This window comes from Boleophthalmus pectinirostris, unplaced genomic scaffold (genome assembly GCF_026225935.1).
Source record: "Boleophthalmus pectinirostris isolate CB_2022bp ecotype Guang Dong unplaced genomic scaffold, ASM2622593v1 HiC_scaffold_4, whole genome shotgun sequence".
NCBI lineage: Eukaryota > Metazoa > Chordata > Actinopteri > Gobiiformes > Gobiidae > Boleophthalmus > Boleophthalmus pectinirostris.
The window spans coordinates 34709278-34727977 of NW_026571353.1; the positions used below are offsets into that span (position 1 = coordinate 34709278).

Genomic DNA, 18700 nt, shown 5'->3' on the forward strand with positions numbered 1-18700 from the left:
GCTGCAGTCTTTGTGATCGGACATTTTAAGTCTCACAAGATTCTCCTCGTGTCTGTGGTGTGTGCTTTTTGTCGCACGTTTAAAAATCGTTTAAGACCGAAAAATCCTGTAGTGTGTGACGGCTTTTACAGGTCAGATCTGTGGAGCAGTAACCCTGGTCACAGACATAATGTTTGTTTTATTAGGTATTTTTGAGCTGTAATTCAGTAAATGTAAAATAAAGTTACACAATCCACCTTTAACTTTATTACAAGCACTGAAAGTATTATTAATCGCTGTAAGATAATTTATTAATATTTATTTTGTACCATGGTCAGTGAGAATTTTTAAAAGATAATGATGAATTTGAAATCTTGTATTTATGGAAATTAGAATGAATGAATTTGGTTTAATTTAGTTTTAAATGTTTAATGATGAATTGGATTGTGATTATTTTAAGGAGAAACTGTTAATGATAAAATGTTGTAGTTAGACTTGGTTTAATGTAAATAGTTTCTTTAATGTATTCTGCAGCCGCCCAAGGACTGCAGATGGAAAAAATCTCTCTGAAATTAATGTTTTCTGTGCACTGTCCTTGTTTTAAATAAATAAAATAATAATAATAGCAATAAGTAAACAAATGAACTACTTTTAGGAGGGATTAGCTTTAACTAAAACAGAAATACATTTGCATTTTGTAACTTCACAGTATAAAACACTTTTTGTACAAGCAGGACACAAGCAGCTGGCAGACCCCCTCCCCCAGCAGAAAAGTTACACAGTGCACCTTTATTTAACTTTATTTACTTTAGAGGAACACGTGGTTGTTAGTGCATTTGTGAATCATTTTGCCACTGTCTTACAGAAATGCTAATATTATTATTGATTTTTATAGATCTACAGTTGGTATAGAGGTTCCTCATCAGGCAACGCTCTGTATTTTGGGTTTGTATCCTAAAGATTTTGTTGCCAAGAATAAAAGAAAAAAAAAGAAAGAAAGAAAAATGTGCCTCCTTAAAAAGTTTGGCCTATGGAAATGGCGTCTTGTATTGCGTGGGAAAGACTTACATTTATTTTGAGAAGAAAAGCTGAGGACTTTGAGGATCTGGAGACCCTTTGTAGAGTTTCTAAAAAATAACTACATTTTTTATTTTATGTATTTATTTTTTATTGTGACTTGTACAATATTGAAGGTTATATGAATATTTTCAAACCTGCACTTCATTATTATCAGTGACAATTGTCCGTGTGAGATTAATGTTGCTATTGTTTATGTTTTTTGTTTCTATGTTTTTGTTTCTATGTGTTTTTGTCAACACTTTAATATGAAAAATCTTGTTGTTTGTTTAAAAATATAGATTATTATAGATTATTACTGGTATCTGACCTGAAAGTCCTCGGAGAGCTCCACAAAGAACCTCTCGTAAACCCTCAGCTCCTCGTACGGACGCCCAGGGCCTTTTTTCGGGTGCAGCTTGTTCAGGTCCGTCTCTATGTCATCGTTCTAAACAAAGAAAACACAGAAATAAATCACAGCCGTTAATGTAATTGTTTTAAACAAAGAGAAAAAAATGAAAGAAAAGCCATGAGAAAGCTGTATGCATTATGTTACAGAGGACACTTACTGCCCCCTGCTGGTGATCTCGCTAAATGCATTTGGAACCTTAATCTTGATCAGAATCGGGACTAGGCGCTTTTTAAGAAATCAAAAAACAAATCATGTCCACAAATGCGGCCATGTGTGTTTGTATATTTGTTCGTCATTTGAATATTTGTTATTTTTTACAATTCAACAAATGACAAAACAAAACCGGCATTGAAATATTAAACTAATAAAGAACAAAAAACAAGAACAATGAGAGTTCAAAAGACAAAGCTCAAACTGTAGACGTGCCAAAGTTATACTACTACTCAACTATGGTTCATTTATTTTATTTTATTGACCTTTGTTGACCTTTTATTGACCAGAATAGTCCCACTGAGATTAAGGATATATTTTCTGGGGAGTCCTGGCCCCACAGGAAACCCTACTGTTGATGCTTTTAATGGTTTAATGGAGAAAAACTGGACCAGGCACATGCAAACTCCACACAGAAAGGACCCACACTGCTCCAGAATCCAACCCAGAACCTTCTAGCTGTGAGGTGAGAGCGCAAACTGCTTTGTCATGTTAATTACAATATGAGCATTAATATTAACTAAACAACTAAGCGGATTAATAAAGTAGAGCTCAGTATCTGGGAGACATTTGAGGCAGACATTGTAAACAGCAGAATTACTGAAACATGGACAAATTCAAACAACACAACTGCCACAACCAGGTAGATTTTTGATAACTGCATGACAAAGCTGTACCCATTTTTTATTTTATTTTTGCATATATTTGAGCAAAGTTTGTCTAGCCCCAGTAAAGATATATTGTATACACAGCTCTTGAGGTCAAAATAAATCTACTGTGTGCTGGCTGCATCTAATTATCTGAGGCAATAAAACAATTTATAATCAAAAAGTGAAAAGTGTTTATGAACCCATTGCAGTAAATAATTAGGATGCTCTGAATACATAAGGTGATTGAGGAATACATTTGGACCACTGCAAACCGTTTCAAATAAACTTCCGTATTTTTCGGTCTACAAGTTGCACTTTTTTCATGGTTTGGGTGTTTCCTGTGACTTATATACTGGTGTGATTTACATATTAATTTTTTTAAACTGAAGTCGCGAGAGGTTCTAGTCTTATGTGTCAGTATCTGCTGCTTCTGTTCCTCCTGTACCACTGTCACTTGGCTCTACTGCGCATGTCTCCTGCAGAAAGAGCCTCTGTTCTGCTGCAAATAGTGAAATATTCAGCCGAAAACGAAAATCGAGCAGCAAAACGAAAGCTTGGAGTGAGCGAGAAACTTGTGAGGGACTGGAGAAAGCGGGGATGGAGAAAACAACTTCATGTAACAAGGAGGATGCACCATGAAACTTTCCTGGAAGTCACTGGATGGATGGACAAAGCCTGAACTTCAGTGACACCGAAACCATCCTGTCAGGATTCAGAAAGGCCAGAATAATTCTAATTGGAACTGATGCTGAGTCTGACGACAGCTCTTTTTACCTCCAAAGGTCATGGAGTTGCTCAGAAGTGACACCGAGGACGAAGAATTGAATGGATTTAGTGATTTGGAGTGAGATGGAGAGTTTGTTAAACTTGTTCTGTTGTTTATGTTATAGTTTATCTGAAGAACTGTTCATATGTGACGTTAACAGTCTGTTCTTCTCTGTTCTATTGTTTTTACTAGAACTTGACTTTCAAGATGAAATGTCGGTTCTTGGTCTCTGATTTTATAAAACAAATTTCCATCAGGAAGTGCAACTTATATATGCTTTTTCTTCTTCTTTATGCATTTTTTGGCTGGTGCAACTTATACTCCAGAGCAACTTATAGTCCAAAAAATAAGGTAGTTTTGTTTTTTTGATTAGTTTTTAAGACAGGTACAGCAACTTTAAGGACTAAATCTAATATAGACTTAGATGAACTTTATTGATCCACAAGGGAAATGATCTGGACACAGAAGCTCACACATCACAACTTCCCACACTGACCGGAGACGGCTGGTCTTTCTCATCCTCTTCGTTCTCCGTGTCGTTCTCCGTGTCGGCCTCGTCGTTGTCATCGCTTTCGTCCACCACATCATCCACTGCGAGGACAGAGAAATAAACATTTTCAGTGGCAAGAAAAAGCAGATTAAAAAGAGAAAAATGGATTCGGTGTTTGGGCCTCAGCAGCGTGTGACAGTTAGACAGAAATGTGAGCTGTTGCTATGATCAATACGTGTCAAAGATTAGGAGGAGCTGGAGCAGTTAAAAGCAGAGCTGATTGAAAAGTCCATACTGGTAGAACATGTCGACTAGACGCTGTCAGCCGAGCAGACAGAGAAGGAGATGGGTGATCCTTTTATGTAGTGCCGGTAATTAGAACTGTCAGAAATGCCGTGTCTCATATTGTGTAAAAGGTGACACCGAGGATAACTTGTAAAATGGATTTATGATTAAAGAAAAATGCTTCATTATGCCTTTAAAGGTTCTAAATTATGTAAAAATGACTTTACTCCATGTAGTTTCGTTCTCAAAGACATATGTGGAGTTATGTTTTGTTTCAGTCACACATGTTTGAGTAATCCTACATTATTAGATTAGTCTGTTTGCATAACGTTTTGTTCCAACTTGTGATGAAATTGTAGTTTTCAAGTTAACAGCTACCTTTTACTCGCTTGCATCATCAGTCGGTTTCACTTTACCTTTTACTTTTTACTTTTTATTACTTACTTTTTATTATTTACTTTTACTTTTTACTTTACGTTTTACTTTGTGGAAACCGTCTGACCTCGCAGCATTAGGATTCGTTCGCTTGACGGTAGGTGGGTACTTTTTTATTTAACCACTCGCTGCTATTTGGTCGTGACGCATGTAATGTACCGTTAACGGGGCTAACTGGTATATTAAGCTTTTCCCAAATCCTGTAGGAAGAAGGACAATAACGTCTTTCCCCTTGATAAAATTCACCAAACATTCTCTTTGTTCCGGCTTAAATCCTCAAACTTGGGAATCGTTGCCAACACAGAATGTCTGTCCTCGTCTACATCCATCTCGACGCTTTGTTTACTGTTGTGCTGTTCCATTAAAGGGACCCAGACAGACGCTTGAGTTTGACGTCATGGCTTCACAGATCTTTCATTGGCCTTTGTACAGTCTAAAACTTCCGGGGTTCTGGCAAGCCGTCTAGTGCAGGCCATGTCCAAACTATGGCGCGTGGGCCAAATGCAGCCCTTAGACAAATATTTCTTGGCCCACAGGTTTCCAGGTGAATTGGCCCAAATTACCTTGCATCAATTAAAAATGTACTTTTTACTGCAAGTTTTTTTTTTGAAAATCTATTTTGATAAGGCTATTTAATATGTAGTGTGTGGTTTTAAGGATCTTATCATGAATAAAGTCTGATGGCTCATTCTAATGTGTTAAACATGCACATATTTAAGTTATTGACTGTATTGAGCACCAGTCTACGGCCCTCGATCAGCTCTCTGCTTCGTCTGGGTTTAGATATGTAGCCCTTGATGAAAAAAGTTTGGACACCCCTGGTCTAGTGTATTCTGATTCCTGACCTAGTCACTGGAGAGAAATGAAGTTGAGTGGAGGCACTAGGTGGTGCCAGCCTGGCTAATCTTTTAACATTTGTTTCGCAGATTCCAGGTTCCACAATTATCCATTCTAGTGAAAGTCGGGCTGTGCCAAAAATCGAAAATTCAACAGAGCACGATCTCAACTTTGGTCGATATTGACAATAAGGCAAGCGCATTTTAATCGAGAGGTCAACAGCCAGTCGTGTGGCAGTAAGATTGCGTGCACGTCTTTCTGTTGCCAACGGTAACACACGCATTCGTTTTTTGTTTTTTATTTATGATTTGTCATTTTTGAGGGAATGGATACCTGGCACAATAATAACAAAAAACTCTAAATACAAGTCTAACACACATACAAAAATACCAAAAACAAAACACAACAACAACAACAACAACAGCAAGAGAACAATAAATAAATAAAAAGAAGAGACAAAGAAAGAAGAAAAGAAGGGGCATGTATTAGATTTAATATATTGTCCAACTCATTCCAACTTTTAAATGTGAATTTCTCAGGCAGTATTAGTCCTATCAACACAAGAAAAAAACAAAACAAAAAACTGTAGTGATCCTGACTCCCTGCCCTTTATGTCTGAAGTCCAAATGTCTATGTTTTTAATAAAATGGAAGACAATCAAATAGAAAAAATTACTACATGACATTGCAAGGTGTTTGAGAGAAGACTTCAGCCTAAATATGCGGGTTTACGTGTTAAACATGTGTGAATAAAACAAAACACAACTCCAAGTCTGTTTGTGATGAGGAAACAACATTATAAGAACGAAAACAGCGTAATATGGGCTCTTTAAATGAAAGTTTTTGCAGCACAAAGGCTCAAGGGCGAGGACTCTTTTTCACAGTTAGAGGAAACTCGCATCACCCGGCAACCAAAATCTTCTAAGTGCTCGGTTTCCCACATCAACCCAAAAAAACCCCCAAACATCTAGTGCCGAGTAGAGATGTAACAATGCAATTTTTTTCTTGATACACGAGTCACAAAGTAGAGGCTTGAATGAACAAAAACAAATCTTTCCTCAATTAATTACGTAATGGCTTATTTGATTTGATTAACAGAAAACATTTTATTCAGTTACATAATCTCTTCTGTGCACAAGATCTGGAGATGTTCTTGCCGTGAGTCACAAGTGGAGGCTTAAATAAAAAGGATAAATTTAACAGCATAGTTGTTTTCTGTCATGTTTTGTATTATAAAATGATCAGAATTTATCAAAGGACTGGGAGAGGACTTTACGTAATACTTGGGATAATTTAATGATAAAGAGAGAGCAATGATTTCTGCTCAGAAAAAAAGACCACCCGGTGTTAAATTTCTGAATAAAAAGCAACTGTATGCAGTGTTTGAAAGGGGGAAAAAAGCCCTACAGAGTTACTAAAGGGCCAGGTGACAGGACACATGGAGGCTCTGTGCTGTATGGCCCTTCGCTGAATGTCTCTCCCCACTCTTCGTTCCCATTTCAGACTACTCACTGTCCAGTCCAATAACAGCTAGACAAAAATAAACTAGGGTCAGAGCCGGCACCATCTCACACAGCACCAAGAGCTTTCGGGGGCACCACAGCGCCGTCCATCGCTCTTCGGCGCCTGCGTCGGCGCAACCCACCCCCACACCCCACCCCGTCTTGACTTTTGGTGTCACCCCCGGTCTCAAAGCTTTTCAGCGTCAAGAAGTTGAAAAGCTGAACTTTTCGCGTCAGCGCGCCCGCATAACAATAATATTCAGTGTCTGTCAGCTTGACTTTATTCATCAGAAAAGTAGAAAAAAAAGAACCACAAATGAGCGGAGTAAATATTAGCCACAATCAGGGATGCAGGACTAAAGGACCGGAAACTAAACGGATCGACCGGATATCAAGATATACCGGGAGTAGACGAGACTTAATGGACTGACCGTGATAGACAGTATCGATATTAGACCAGGACTAGACCGGGACTGATCTGTATTAGCGAGTATAAATTTTACGCCCCAGTCAATCGAGTATTTTCCGGTGATGTTTTATGTCTAAAAACACTTATCAGTTGGTCTGTATTGTTTCGGGAAAGACCGGGACCGGGCTCTTGTTTTCCAGGGCATTTATGTGACACGCGTTCAACATTTTCACCGTTTTGAGGATTTAAATGTTTGTGGGGGTGTTCATATGAAACGCGTCCAAATGAGGCGTCAAGGCGTTTTTGACGTTTGGTGTGAACGCCCCTTAACAAAGCCTTTTAGTATCACATCCACGATTTAGCCTTTATTTTTATTGAACCGTATCGAATCGATTTGAAATATATCATATCAAATCGAAAGTGCACTGTATCGAGGTATGTATCGTATCGTGGCCTGTGTATCGAGGTGTGTATCGTATCAGCAACTCCTTAATGATACCCAGCCCTACTAGTTATTGACAAACTGCACTGAATGTGTTTTCTGGTTGTGTCTTCTGTTTTCTGTTTCTGTTTTTGATTGAGATTCTCATTTTTATATCAAACAGGAAACATTAAAGCCCTGGCACTGGAAATACATTTCAGTTTTGGTTTGATTTGATTTTTTCAGTTGAGATTTACACTCATCACATCATTAAGTCAAATTCTAGGAACTGACAAACTGCACTGAAACTTTTTCTTTTTTTAAGTAAGATTCTCCAAAGGAAGAAGTATAAATGGACTTTACAGACTAGTGTCCTGCTCCTGTATGAAGAAATGCTGTTTGCACAACAAATGTGGCACTTTTGTTTACATTTCCAATAAAAGTGTGCTATGCGTTACTTTTGAATTCATTAATTAGTTTTGTGTATAACATGCGATTAATACTACAGGTGGAAATTCGCACTGATGCTACAACCTGACGTACAATGCATCTCTCCTGTTAAGGTTAATGCAAACACTGTGCGCTGTCCCTGTCTCAAATAAATAAATACATAAAATAATCATGACTAATCACAGGAACTCATGCAATTAAGATTTTTATTTTTGCCCAGCCCTAAAATAAACACATGAAATAGACAGTGATGGGAAAAATACTTTGAAAACGTATTTAGTTACAGAATACCGAATACCAGAATTTGTATTCGTATTCAGACACATGGTCCAAACAGAGCAGAGTATTCTGAAAACGTAGAATACTTTTACATCGAGTTAAAAAGTGTAAAAGAAGCGACATAGGATTCACTGTTTTAAAAGCGTTTCCTATCACTAACTGGAGAAGGAAAAATCACATCTGCACTCACCACAAGAATGGAGTTTCACATTTTTCTAATTGATTATGTGCAGCTTGAAGCCTGAATTGTGCAAGTACTGTCATTTATTCCTTTGATTTTAGAAAAGAAACTATATTCTGAATACCACCTAATGAAAAAGTAACTGTACCTGAATACGGTTACTCAAAATGTGTAATCAGAATATGTATTTTTGGCACATTCAGTTACTTCTCAAGACTGAAAAGAGCACAGCGAATGAAAAAAAGTCAAGCGGAAGAAAGAGCTGGTGAGCAGGGATTATCTTCAGTGAGTGAACAGTATTAAACATGTGTGAGGTTAGTCCAGTGATGAGTCTGAATGTCACTCTCCACTCTTCCTCCTCATTTCTCACTAGTCACTGTTTGATCTAGTAACAGCTTTCTAAGGACAAACACTTTTACAGGAATAAACAAATACAAAATCAATCAGTCAATCAACAAATCCCAAAGGGTAATTCCGTTCGTTGATCTCTGTCTGTGCATAAACCATAAATAAACACACACCACACATTCAAACCTCAGCGCATCAGGGGACACATTAGCAAATTTACTTTCCATTTACAAGTTTTATGGCAGAAGGAATAAAAGATTAAACACAGAGGTTGGTGTTTTGTTGTGGAGTGAGATATCGCCTCCCAGAGGGCATTTGCACAAACTGCAAGTGCAGCACAGGGTTAGGCTGGCTCACTTTGGTCTTAGTCTTTTGCAGCTCTGTTTGTCTCCACACAGAGGTCAAGAACACCATTGATTTTGCCACACACTTTCACTACATGGCTCAAACTGTTCTTATCTTTCACAGGTAACCCATAAAACCAACTAATAAAGGAAAATGCCAACAAACTCTCAATAAAGGAATGCTAGAAAGTATTTAAAATGCTGGATGACACATTAAAAGAGTTAAGTTTCCATTTGACAATTTGCTCAGCGTTTTTATCAAACCTTAGAGAGGAATCAAACACAGTCCCCAAGTACTTACAGGAGTCCACCAATTCCACTGCTTCCCCGTGAATAAAGCTCACTTTTGGACTGTGACATTTTCCAAAATAGCACAATGAGTTTCCCTTTAAAGTCAAGTAGAGTTTGGTGAACAGGGATTATCTACACTGACTGAACAGACTGTGTTACAGTTGTCAAAATAGTTGAAAATCAGATACTAATCGATACTAAAACTAGCATTGAAAGTATGTGCCGTATTTTTTGGACTATAAGTCACACTTTTTTTCATGGTTTGGGTGTGTCCTGTGACTTAGACTCTGGTGTTAATTAAAATTTTCAGACTGACAAGCACAAGAGGCTCTAGTCTTGTGTGTCAGTATCTGCTGCTCCTGTTCCTCCTGTACCACTGTCACTTCACTAATACTGCACATGTCTACGGCAAAAAAAAACTCTATTCTGCTGCAAGTAGTGAAATATTGAGCCAAAAATGGTAATCGAGCAGCAAAAAGAAAGTTTGGAGTGAGCGAGAAACTTGTGAGGGAAGGAAAACGGGGATGGAGAACACAGCTTCATGACAACCAGGAGGATGCACCATGAAACTTTCCTGAAGTCACTGGATGGATGGACAAAACCTGGACTTAAGTGACACCGAAACCATCCTGTCGGGATTCAGAAAGGCCGGAATAATTCTAACTGGAACTGATGCTGAGTCTGACGACGAGATGAGGATGAAGAATCGAATGGATTTAGTGATTTGCAGTGAGATGGAGAACTTGTTAAACTTGTTCTGTTCTGTTGTTTATGCTATAGTTATCTGAAGAACTGTTCATATGTGACGTTAACAGTCTGTCTACTGTTTTTACTATAACTTGCCTTTCAAGATGAAATGTCGGTTCCAGGTCTAAAAATTTAATTTCCCCCCAAAAGTGTGACTTATATATGTTTTTTTCTTCTTCATTATGCATTTTTTGGCTGGTGCGACTTATACTCTGGAGCAACTTATAGTCCGAAAAATACGGTACTCATTTGAGCAGGAATCAATACTAAAAAGTCCCATTGACAGAACAGAAATGAAGCTTTAGAATGATGTTGAGCTGTATCAGAACAAACATAAGAGCACATAGACTAGTATAAGCCCATGGACCACTGTGGAACCACCTGGACCACTGAGGGATTACACAGAAATAAAACCACATGGGAAGAGAAAAGAAAGTACTACGATTTAATGTGGAAAATCACATTCTACTGTCTAAATAAAGAGTTTCTTTTGGCAATAGAGTTGGTACTGAGTATTGAGCCTATTACTTAGTATTGAAATCGAGCTTGAAATTTTAGTACTGTGACAAGACTAAACTGTACTGAAAAATGTGTGAGGTTAGTCCAGTGTTTAAAGGGCCCAGATTACTCTATTTTCAGTTATAATGTTGTTTCCTCATCACAAACAGACCTGGAGTTATGTTTTGTTTCATTCACACATGTTTAACGCACAAATCCTGCAAAGTGAGTTCTTGAGAAAACACTCTGTTCCACCTTGTGATGTCATGTGGTAATACAGGAAGAGCTCCACTGTGTTTTTAAACTCCACACCCCTTCACTAGAATCTTTTGGAGGCCTGGAATTGACAGTCTCTACAGAACTAAAGGTAAACGGTAGCTGTTAACCTGAAAACTCTTGAAACTTCATGACATCAGAAAGTGGAGAGCATTTTGAGCTTGGGAGATGTAGACAAACAAATAATAAAGAAATACTCAAACATATGTGAATGAAACAAAGCAAAACTCCAGGTATTTTATATTATTAGGTTCTTTTTTCAGACCAAGAGTTTGTTTTCATATCTGACAGTTTCGACTGCTCCCTGCGCTCTTCCTCAGAGTCACGTGATGTTGCTGTGACGTGTCGTTCAGCTGATTTGAACAGGTTTTGGCGCCGTCTTCCTACCGGAGGAGGCAGGACGACAGCGCCACCTGCAGTCCGACTTCCTCAGGACAGTATCCCAGGTGTGTGAGAGTAAAAAAGCCCCCTTGTCCCAGTTTATAGTCCCGTGGGCATTGTGTCGAAGGACATAATATATTTCTGCCGGATGTATGATTGACAGATATTGTAACCAATCAGATGCTATCGTGTTTTAAGTTTGGTTGACGGCGCTACGTGTTTAAGTTGTTTTCAGTGCATCGTGCGGAGCTCATGGGTGCGAAGTCTCGTGTGCGTATAAAAGAAGTGAGTAATGGTTTAAAGCGGTGGTGTCAAACTCATTTCGGGGGCCGTATCCAACCTACTTTGATCTCAAAGGGGATGGATCAGAAAACTCATGTCATATAAACCCCAAAAATAACAATAAGTTTAAATATTTGTGCAGAGAAACATAAATCTATTACAGAAATCTTTTTTAATTGATGAACTCTTTTACAAAATATTATAATATTATGGACAAACTGAAACTTTAAGAAAAACACAAAGTTTTAACATCAACTTGTATGTAAACAGGAATAAGTCAATTTTTCTTGTAAAATCCTGCACTCGTCTCCACTTTTCTCATTTGTGACATTTTGTTGATGAGGGTGTCACATTCAACAGTCAAAACGATCGTCCTTTAAGAGCGTTTGGAAAGAGACAAGTCTTCATTTGTGCTGCTCTGGTGGGAGGGGCCACGTACAGAGACGCTGGAGACGCTGCTGTGATAAACACCACAGAAAATTAACAATATTTTAATAGAAAATATAATTACAATATTTTAGTAGAAAGTCAGCTGAGGGCCAGATTAAAGGTCATGGAGGGCCGGATCTGGCCCCCGGGCCGTATGTTTGACACCTGTGGTCTAAAGAAAGGCACATATACATCAAGCTGATTACAGAGTGTTTTGAAGTTTTTAGCAGTAGAAGATTGTAGAAAATGTGTGTTCAAGGGCCAATTATATGTTTCAAGAAAATGCTAAGTGCTAGATTCTAAGTGCTAACTACCGGCCCGCCATTACAGAGCTATTACTGCTTGTTTCCAACGTGTTTGTTTAGCTATTTTATAGAGTATATTATAATATATCTTTTTCTTCTGTTTGTTTGTTTCAGGACCACACACACACACACACACACACACATACACACCCACACACACAAGTTCAACGTTTTTAGTAAAAGTCATAAACTTCATCATCTCTCATCGTCCATTCTTACCGATGCCCCCTGGTGGTCACAACAATTATAAGCCACACAACTAATTTCCCCATAACAGGCATGTTTCCATATTTCGACTGCCTCTTTAATCCAGTGACGGTGTTTGTTTTTCTCTGTCCCCAGTGATGTTTGCTCCATCCCAGTCCATAATGTGGTTCTCTCTTTTACAGTGTCAAAAAACGACCGATTTAAGTTGTTCTTGTTCTGCTTTATGTTTTGTTGCTCGTGTTTTGCCTTTGCGGTTTCCTTCTCACATTCTGCTCTATGTTCCTTTTTTCGTGTCCTAAACGCCCTCCCTGTATCCCCGATGTATATCTTATTGCGGGACATGGAGGATATTTCATTTATGACATTACATTTATGCTCCGGCTCTATTTTGTTTTTCGGGTGGACAAGTAATTGCCTGAGTTTTCTGTACGGTTTCACCTGGGATACTGTCCTGAGGAAGTTGGACTGCAAACGGTGCTGTCGTCCTGCCTTCACCGGTAGGAAGACGGCGCCAAAACCTGTATAAATCAGCTGACCGGACATGTCACAGCAACATCACGTGACTCTGAGGAAGACGGCGAGTGAGCAGTCGAAACTGTCAGGTATGAAAACAAAACTCTTGGTCTGAAAAAAGAACCTAACAACATAAAATATCAGAAGACCAAATGAACCTCATTCGACTAAAACTCCAGGTCTGTGTTTGAGGAGGTAACAACATTATAACACGGCATAAAGCTCACAAGAGGCAAGTTTGTGTAATATAGGACCTTTAAAGTGAGTGTGAAGTGCCTTAAAGCAGTGATGAGTGCGTCCGGAGTTGAACAGGAGGCTGGTTTTACGTACGTCTTACCCGTCTGTGAGGTTTGGTTGTAACGGGGAGGCTCAGTTCGTCCTGTGGGGAACATTGTGCGCAGTGGTTTGAATAAAGGGTGATCATTTTCAAGCGGATCTAATAACAACGCACAATATTTTCATTTGGTTTGCGATGAGAAAAATAGAGCTGTCTTTAGGCAAACTGGGTGTACTGAGTTGTGTTCAGTGACAGTGTGTGTGGCGCTGCTGATAAGGGCTTGGGCTGGAGAATAAGGATAATTATCTTTCAAAAACTCTCTGTCGCTGCCAGCACAAACAACTGTCATATGGAAGTCCAATTTAAATTCAGCAGTCTGTTAAAGGGCCTGTATTACACTATTTTCTGATTTATGTTATAATGTTGTTTCCTCATCACAGACCTGGAGTTGTGTTTTGTTTCATTCACACATGTTTAACTCACAAACCCTGCATATTTAGTTTCTCTCAAACAGAAAACACACGCCTTGCAATTGCCATTTTCTACTGAACAAAGGCCCATCCACACTATCTGTATTCGTACGTATTCGAGTCGTTGTCGTTGTGGATGCAGTGTTCGTCCACACTAATCCGATTGAAAACGAATCCAGAGACGGAACGATCTGGTGCCGCCAGTTCCCACGAATTCATCTAAGTACAGATCTGATCCGGCACCGTGTGGACGCCTGAAAACGCTGATACACTGACGTAGTTCTATGCGCCGCAAAGTAATTCACCGCAAAAACACTAAGAGGCTAGAATATATGTCCATTTATATATACGATCTGTGTCTTCGACCTGCAGATGTATAATCTCTGAAAAGTTTAACATGAACCATCTCCAACGCGATAGAAACACAGAACAGACTCACCATCAGCAGAACACCCCTCTGTCACAGAAAGAACACTCATATTCCATTGAGTCGTGTCCTTTAGTCCGACAGAAGCTGAACCGCATCAGCACAAGGAGCGAGCTGTTTTTTGAGCGCTCAGTTTATGCAAATTAGTCATGTGGTTTTAAGTTTTGTTTCTGTAAAACGTAAACAAATATGCTCAAAGCTGTGTGGTTAGGGAAGGATTGCGGACACAGAAACAACGGGTCTGGACGCAAATCGTTTCTGATACGATGATACGGTGATTCGTTTCAGTGTAAACGTAACCTAAAGGTAAGAGGTAGCCGTTAACTTGAAAACTACTGCTTCGTGACATCACAAGGTGGAACAGAGCATTTTGAGCTTTGGAGATGTGGACAGACTAACACAGGATTACTTAAACAAGTGTGACTGAAACAAAACACAACTCCGGATATGTTTTGAGGAGGTATCAACATTCTAACATGGCTTAAAGAGTCAATTTTGCATAATATAAGACTTTTAAGCATCATTGGCAGTTTTTGTACTACTAATATATTTTTTCAATATTTTTTATTCAGTGAGTAATAAACACTACACTAGTAATAATTTGTAGATCATTGTTATAAACTTTGACTAATATTTCTTGGGAAACAAAGGGTTAATATAATGGATTGGAAATGGACCAATTGCAATTCTTCTTCCAATAGTATCTGGGTAAATCAGTGACTCCCCCTGCAGGCACTGAACTAAAGAAACACCTGCAGGACCTTCGATGGCTGTAAAGAAGGCTCACGTAATACAAGTCAATGTGGGGATGAGTTTGAGTTTGACAGTTGTCTTAGCCAATCATATTACATTGAGTTATGGGCGGAATCATATCACGACATCTTCTGGGCGTTCACGAATACCCCTGTGATCGTAAATATAAGCGAGACTGCAGAGTCAAATAACGTACTGTTTTTTTTGGCGTATTATAAGACTTTTAAGCATCTTTAGCAGTAGTTCAAATTGTATTTTGACAAACAAAAGTATGAAAAATAAATATGTGTTCAACTTAAGATCTAATATCCCCAATTCCAACTAGTGATTTTAAATTTGATGGAAAACTACCATACATTCTGGACTATTGAGAGCACCTGAAACTAAATTTTAAAACTGCATATATAGGCCGCACCTGAATATAAGTCGCAGGTGTCCACGTCTTTAAGAATGTTTTCACGTTCAGGCCGTCTGCTTTTATCAGCTCTGAAATTTTCAGTTCGTCACGCTCCGTCGCCAATGTCTCACCATCGACTGGAGGATTTCAGAAGATTTCAGACTCTCTCGGGGGCGGGGATAGTTCTATCAGTCAGGTATGTCTGGCTACTGAAGTTTGAGACGGTTCTTCTCGCCATTTACACATACGGGTAAGACATATCCCCCTCACTAATGTTAATTTAGCATCATAATTTATTTTATTACATGGAGATAAACTATTTGAGTGCGCTGACAATATCGCAAGCTAAAAAAGTAGCAGCTTCTAGTCCGGAATTTACGGTAAACACCTAAATAAACACAAATTTTGTATGTTGGTGTTTTCAAATTTAGAACATCTCTTGGTAGCTGTACTATGTTCGCCTGCTTAGCCAGATTCACTGTCTTGTTTGGGGAGTTACTCATTCACAGCATCTTGTCCCACCATTTCCGTTTACTGACCAGTCAGATTCTTCACTCATGAAATTTGCCTGAAAGTCAGTGGTCAATCTGCCTAATTCAAACCAAACAAAATGAAGCCTGGTGCTACGGTTTGTGCAACTCTGCCTCAATCCTGTCCAAAGCCCGACTGCGTAACTTCTTGGATCATAGAAAACTGTGTGTCCTCACTGTAGCGGCCTCGTATCTCCACAAACCTAACTCTTACTTCTGCTCTGGTCTCCTCCTGTTTGTTCCTACAGAAATGCTATTCTAAAGTATGGTATAAAACGTATTTATCTCCATGGGGAATGTTCTAAAATATGGTTTCACATTCTTAGGAATCACACAGGAGACGTACCATCTCCAGAAGTCACACAGTGTTGCTTTAAAATGACCAATTTAAGATTTGTTTATTCGTTTGACCCACTATTAAGCATTTTCCAACTGTTAATGTAGTGTTATTAGGTTCTTTTTTCAGCCCAAGAGTTTATTATCATATCTGACAGTTTCAAATTCTCACTGTGGTCTTCCTGAGAGTGGTCACGTGTCTGCTCAGCTGATTTAAACAGGTTTTGGTGCTGTCTTCCTACCGGAGGAGGCAGGACGACAGCGCCATCTGCAGTCCGACTTCCTCAGGACAGTATCCCAGGTGTGTGAGAGTAAAAAAGCCCCCTCAGCCCCATTTATAGTCCCGCGGGCATGTTTCTGTATTTCGATGGCCTCTTTAAACCAGAGACAGTGTTTGTTTTCCTCTGTCCACCCAAAAGATAAAATAGAACCAGAGCATAAATGTAATGTCATATACGAAATATCCTGCATGTCCTGCAATAAAATATACATCGGGGAAACGGGGAGGGTGTTCAGTACACGAAAAAAAGAAACATAGGACAGAATGTGAGAAGGAAACACGAGCAACAAAACACAAAGCAGAACAAGAACAACTCAAATCGTCCGTTTCTGACGACTGTAAAAGGAGAACCACATTATGGACTGGGATGGCGTAAACATCACTGGGACAGAGGATTAAAGAGACAGTTGAAATATGGAAACGTGCCCACAGGACTATAAACTTAGACGAGGGGGTTTTTTTACTCTCACACACCTGGGATTCTGTCCTGAGGAAGTCGAACTGCAGATGGCGCTGTCGTCCTGCCTCCACTGGTAGGAAGACAGCTCCAAAACCTGTTTAAATCAGCTGAGAGACACGTCAAAGCAACATCACGCGATCACTCTGAGCAGTCGAAACTGTCAGGTATGAAAATAAACTCTTGGTCTGACAAAAGAGCCTAATAACATAATTTATCAAAAGACCAAATGAACCTCTTTGTTTGTATGTTAATGTAGTGAACACAACACAGTCCCTGGTACAGTGCATGTTTATTGTAAAGGTCTCACCGCCCGGGGCGTGGCTGTACACTCCTGGTCCTGACCCGGGGACATGGGGCAGCTGGAAGCTGAAAGCTGATTGGATGGTGGGGAGAGGGAGGCGGTTCTTGGGGAAACACTTCCTCATGATGAGACTGGAGGTGTTTATGAGAGGATCCAATGTCCGAACAGGGAGACACTCCTGAGAGACACAGCACAATACATGACTTTGTTAGTTTACTTGTCTTTGTTTGATGTCGTCTCAAACTTTGTGAAGTGTTTTTGAGCTGAAAACTGCTATAGAAAACCAAAGTATTACCAATGAATTATGTAGAGCCCAAGTGTGAAGGATGATGCCATTTCTGAATGACTTATCAGGAAAGTGTTGAGAACGTTCTGTTCACGATGTTCTAGGATTTGTTGTTCTCATTTCAGATGGAGGGCACAGGCCATGGGTTTTAGAATTGCAAAACATCAGGATCTTTGCTAAAGGAAATCATCTAAAACTAAATGCTAAAATTTTTTAAAATGTTGCATGTAACAAGAAGCCCATAAATATAACTCTATGAGAGATTCAACGAGCTCATTTAAAATTATAATAATGATAAATTATTATAATGAACCTCCACAGTCATTTACTCGCTACTTAAACTCAAACATTTTAAGTAGGGCTGCAATACTAACTGCAATTATATCAACATTTGCATGGAATTAGCTAATTCTAAAGGCTGTAATTATTAAGCACCATAATTTTATCCACAATCAACACAACCTGTCTTATTCGAGATAAAACGTGCTATCTGTGTAATTTAGATCTGTACAAGCATGTTCGGAAATGTGGTATTTGCATTAATATGTCAGTTCATATTAAAGTCTTTTTGTTAATTCCTTTGTATGTGATTAAAATGTGAACTTCCCAATTAGATATTAGACTTGTAACTGATATAAATATATATACATAAACCCGTCTGTACTCACTGTGGAGGTGTTGTACAGGACCCTCATCCCGTCGGCCTCGATAAACGCCTTCCTGCCGAGCTTTATGTTGGTGATGTTTCTGAGGCAGACCAGGAGCCCTTTTCGGATCAGCATGTGGCGATGCCGGGTGTCGTTACGGTGCCAGTCCGCGTACAGCGCCAGCAAAATGGGCATGTACCCACCGTCCACTGCACGCCGGGCATTGGTCTCTAAGAGATGAAAAAAAACCAAAAAAAAACTGTCAGATTTTGTTGCATGTAATGACTTCATAGATTTAATTGAGACTATAGTGGCATAAGTAAACACATTTTTAATAATTTGTAGGGGTGTAACGATGTCAAAGTCTCACGATACAATTTCATCATGGTATGAACCTCACTGTACGATATTTATTGCAATATCGTGGGAAAGCTCACGATATGCTGGGGAGGTTCACGATTAGGGATGTAACAATATCCAAATCTCTCGCTACGATATTTTCACGATATACATCTCACAGTACGATATTTATTGCGATATTATGTGGGGGCTAA

General features: G+C 39.1%; 1 protein-coding gene across 3 annotated transcripts in view; it reads right to left on the minus strand.

The window, feature by feature from the left end:
- Positions 1-18700, minus strand: part of agtpbp1 (ATP/GTP binding carboxypeptidase 1) — a 125021-nt gene that overhangs the window by 67350 nt on the left and 38971 nt on the right. For 2 of the 3 annotated variants that reach the window (XM_055161334.1, XM_055161333.1), the window contains exons 10-13: positions 18168-18376; positions 17220-17391; positions 3570-3664; positions 1367-1483 (exon numbers count right to left, since the gene is read on the minus strand). In XM_055161334.1, the coding sequence (XP_055017309.1) occupies positions 1367-1483; positions 3570-3664; positions 17220-17391; positions 18168-18376 (593 nt within the window). Of the gene's footprint in view, positions 1-1366; positions 1484-3569; positions 3665-16926; positions 17020-17219; positions 17392-18167; positions 18377-18700 lie in introns of all 3 variants that reach the window. The other variant, XM_055161332.1, reaches the window with a different exon arrangement.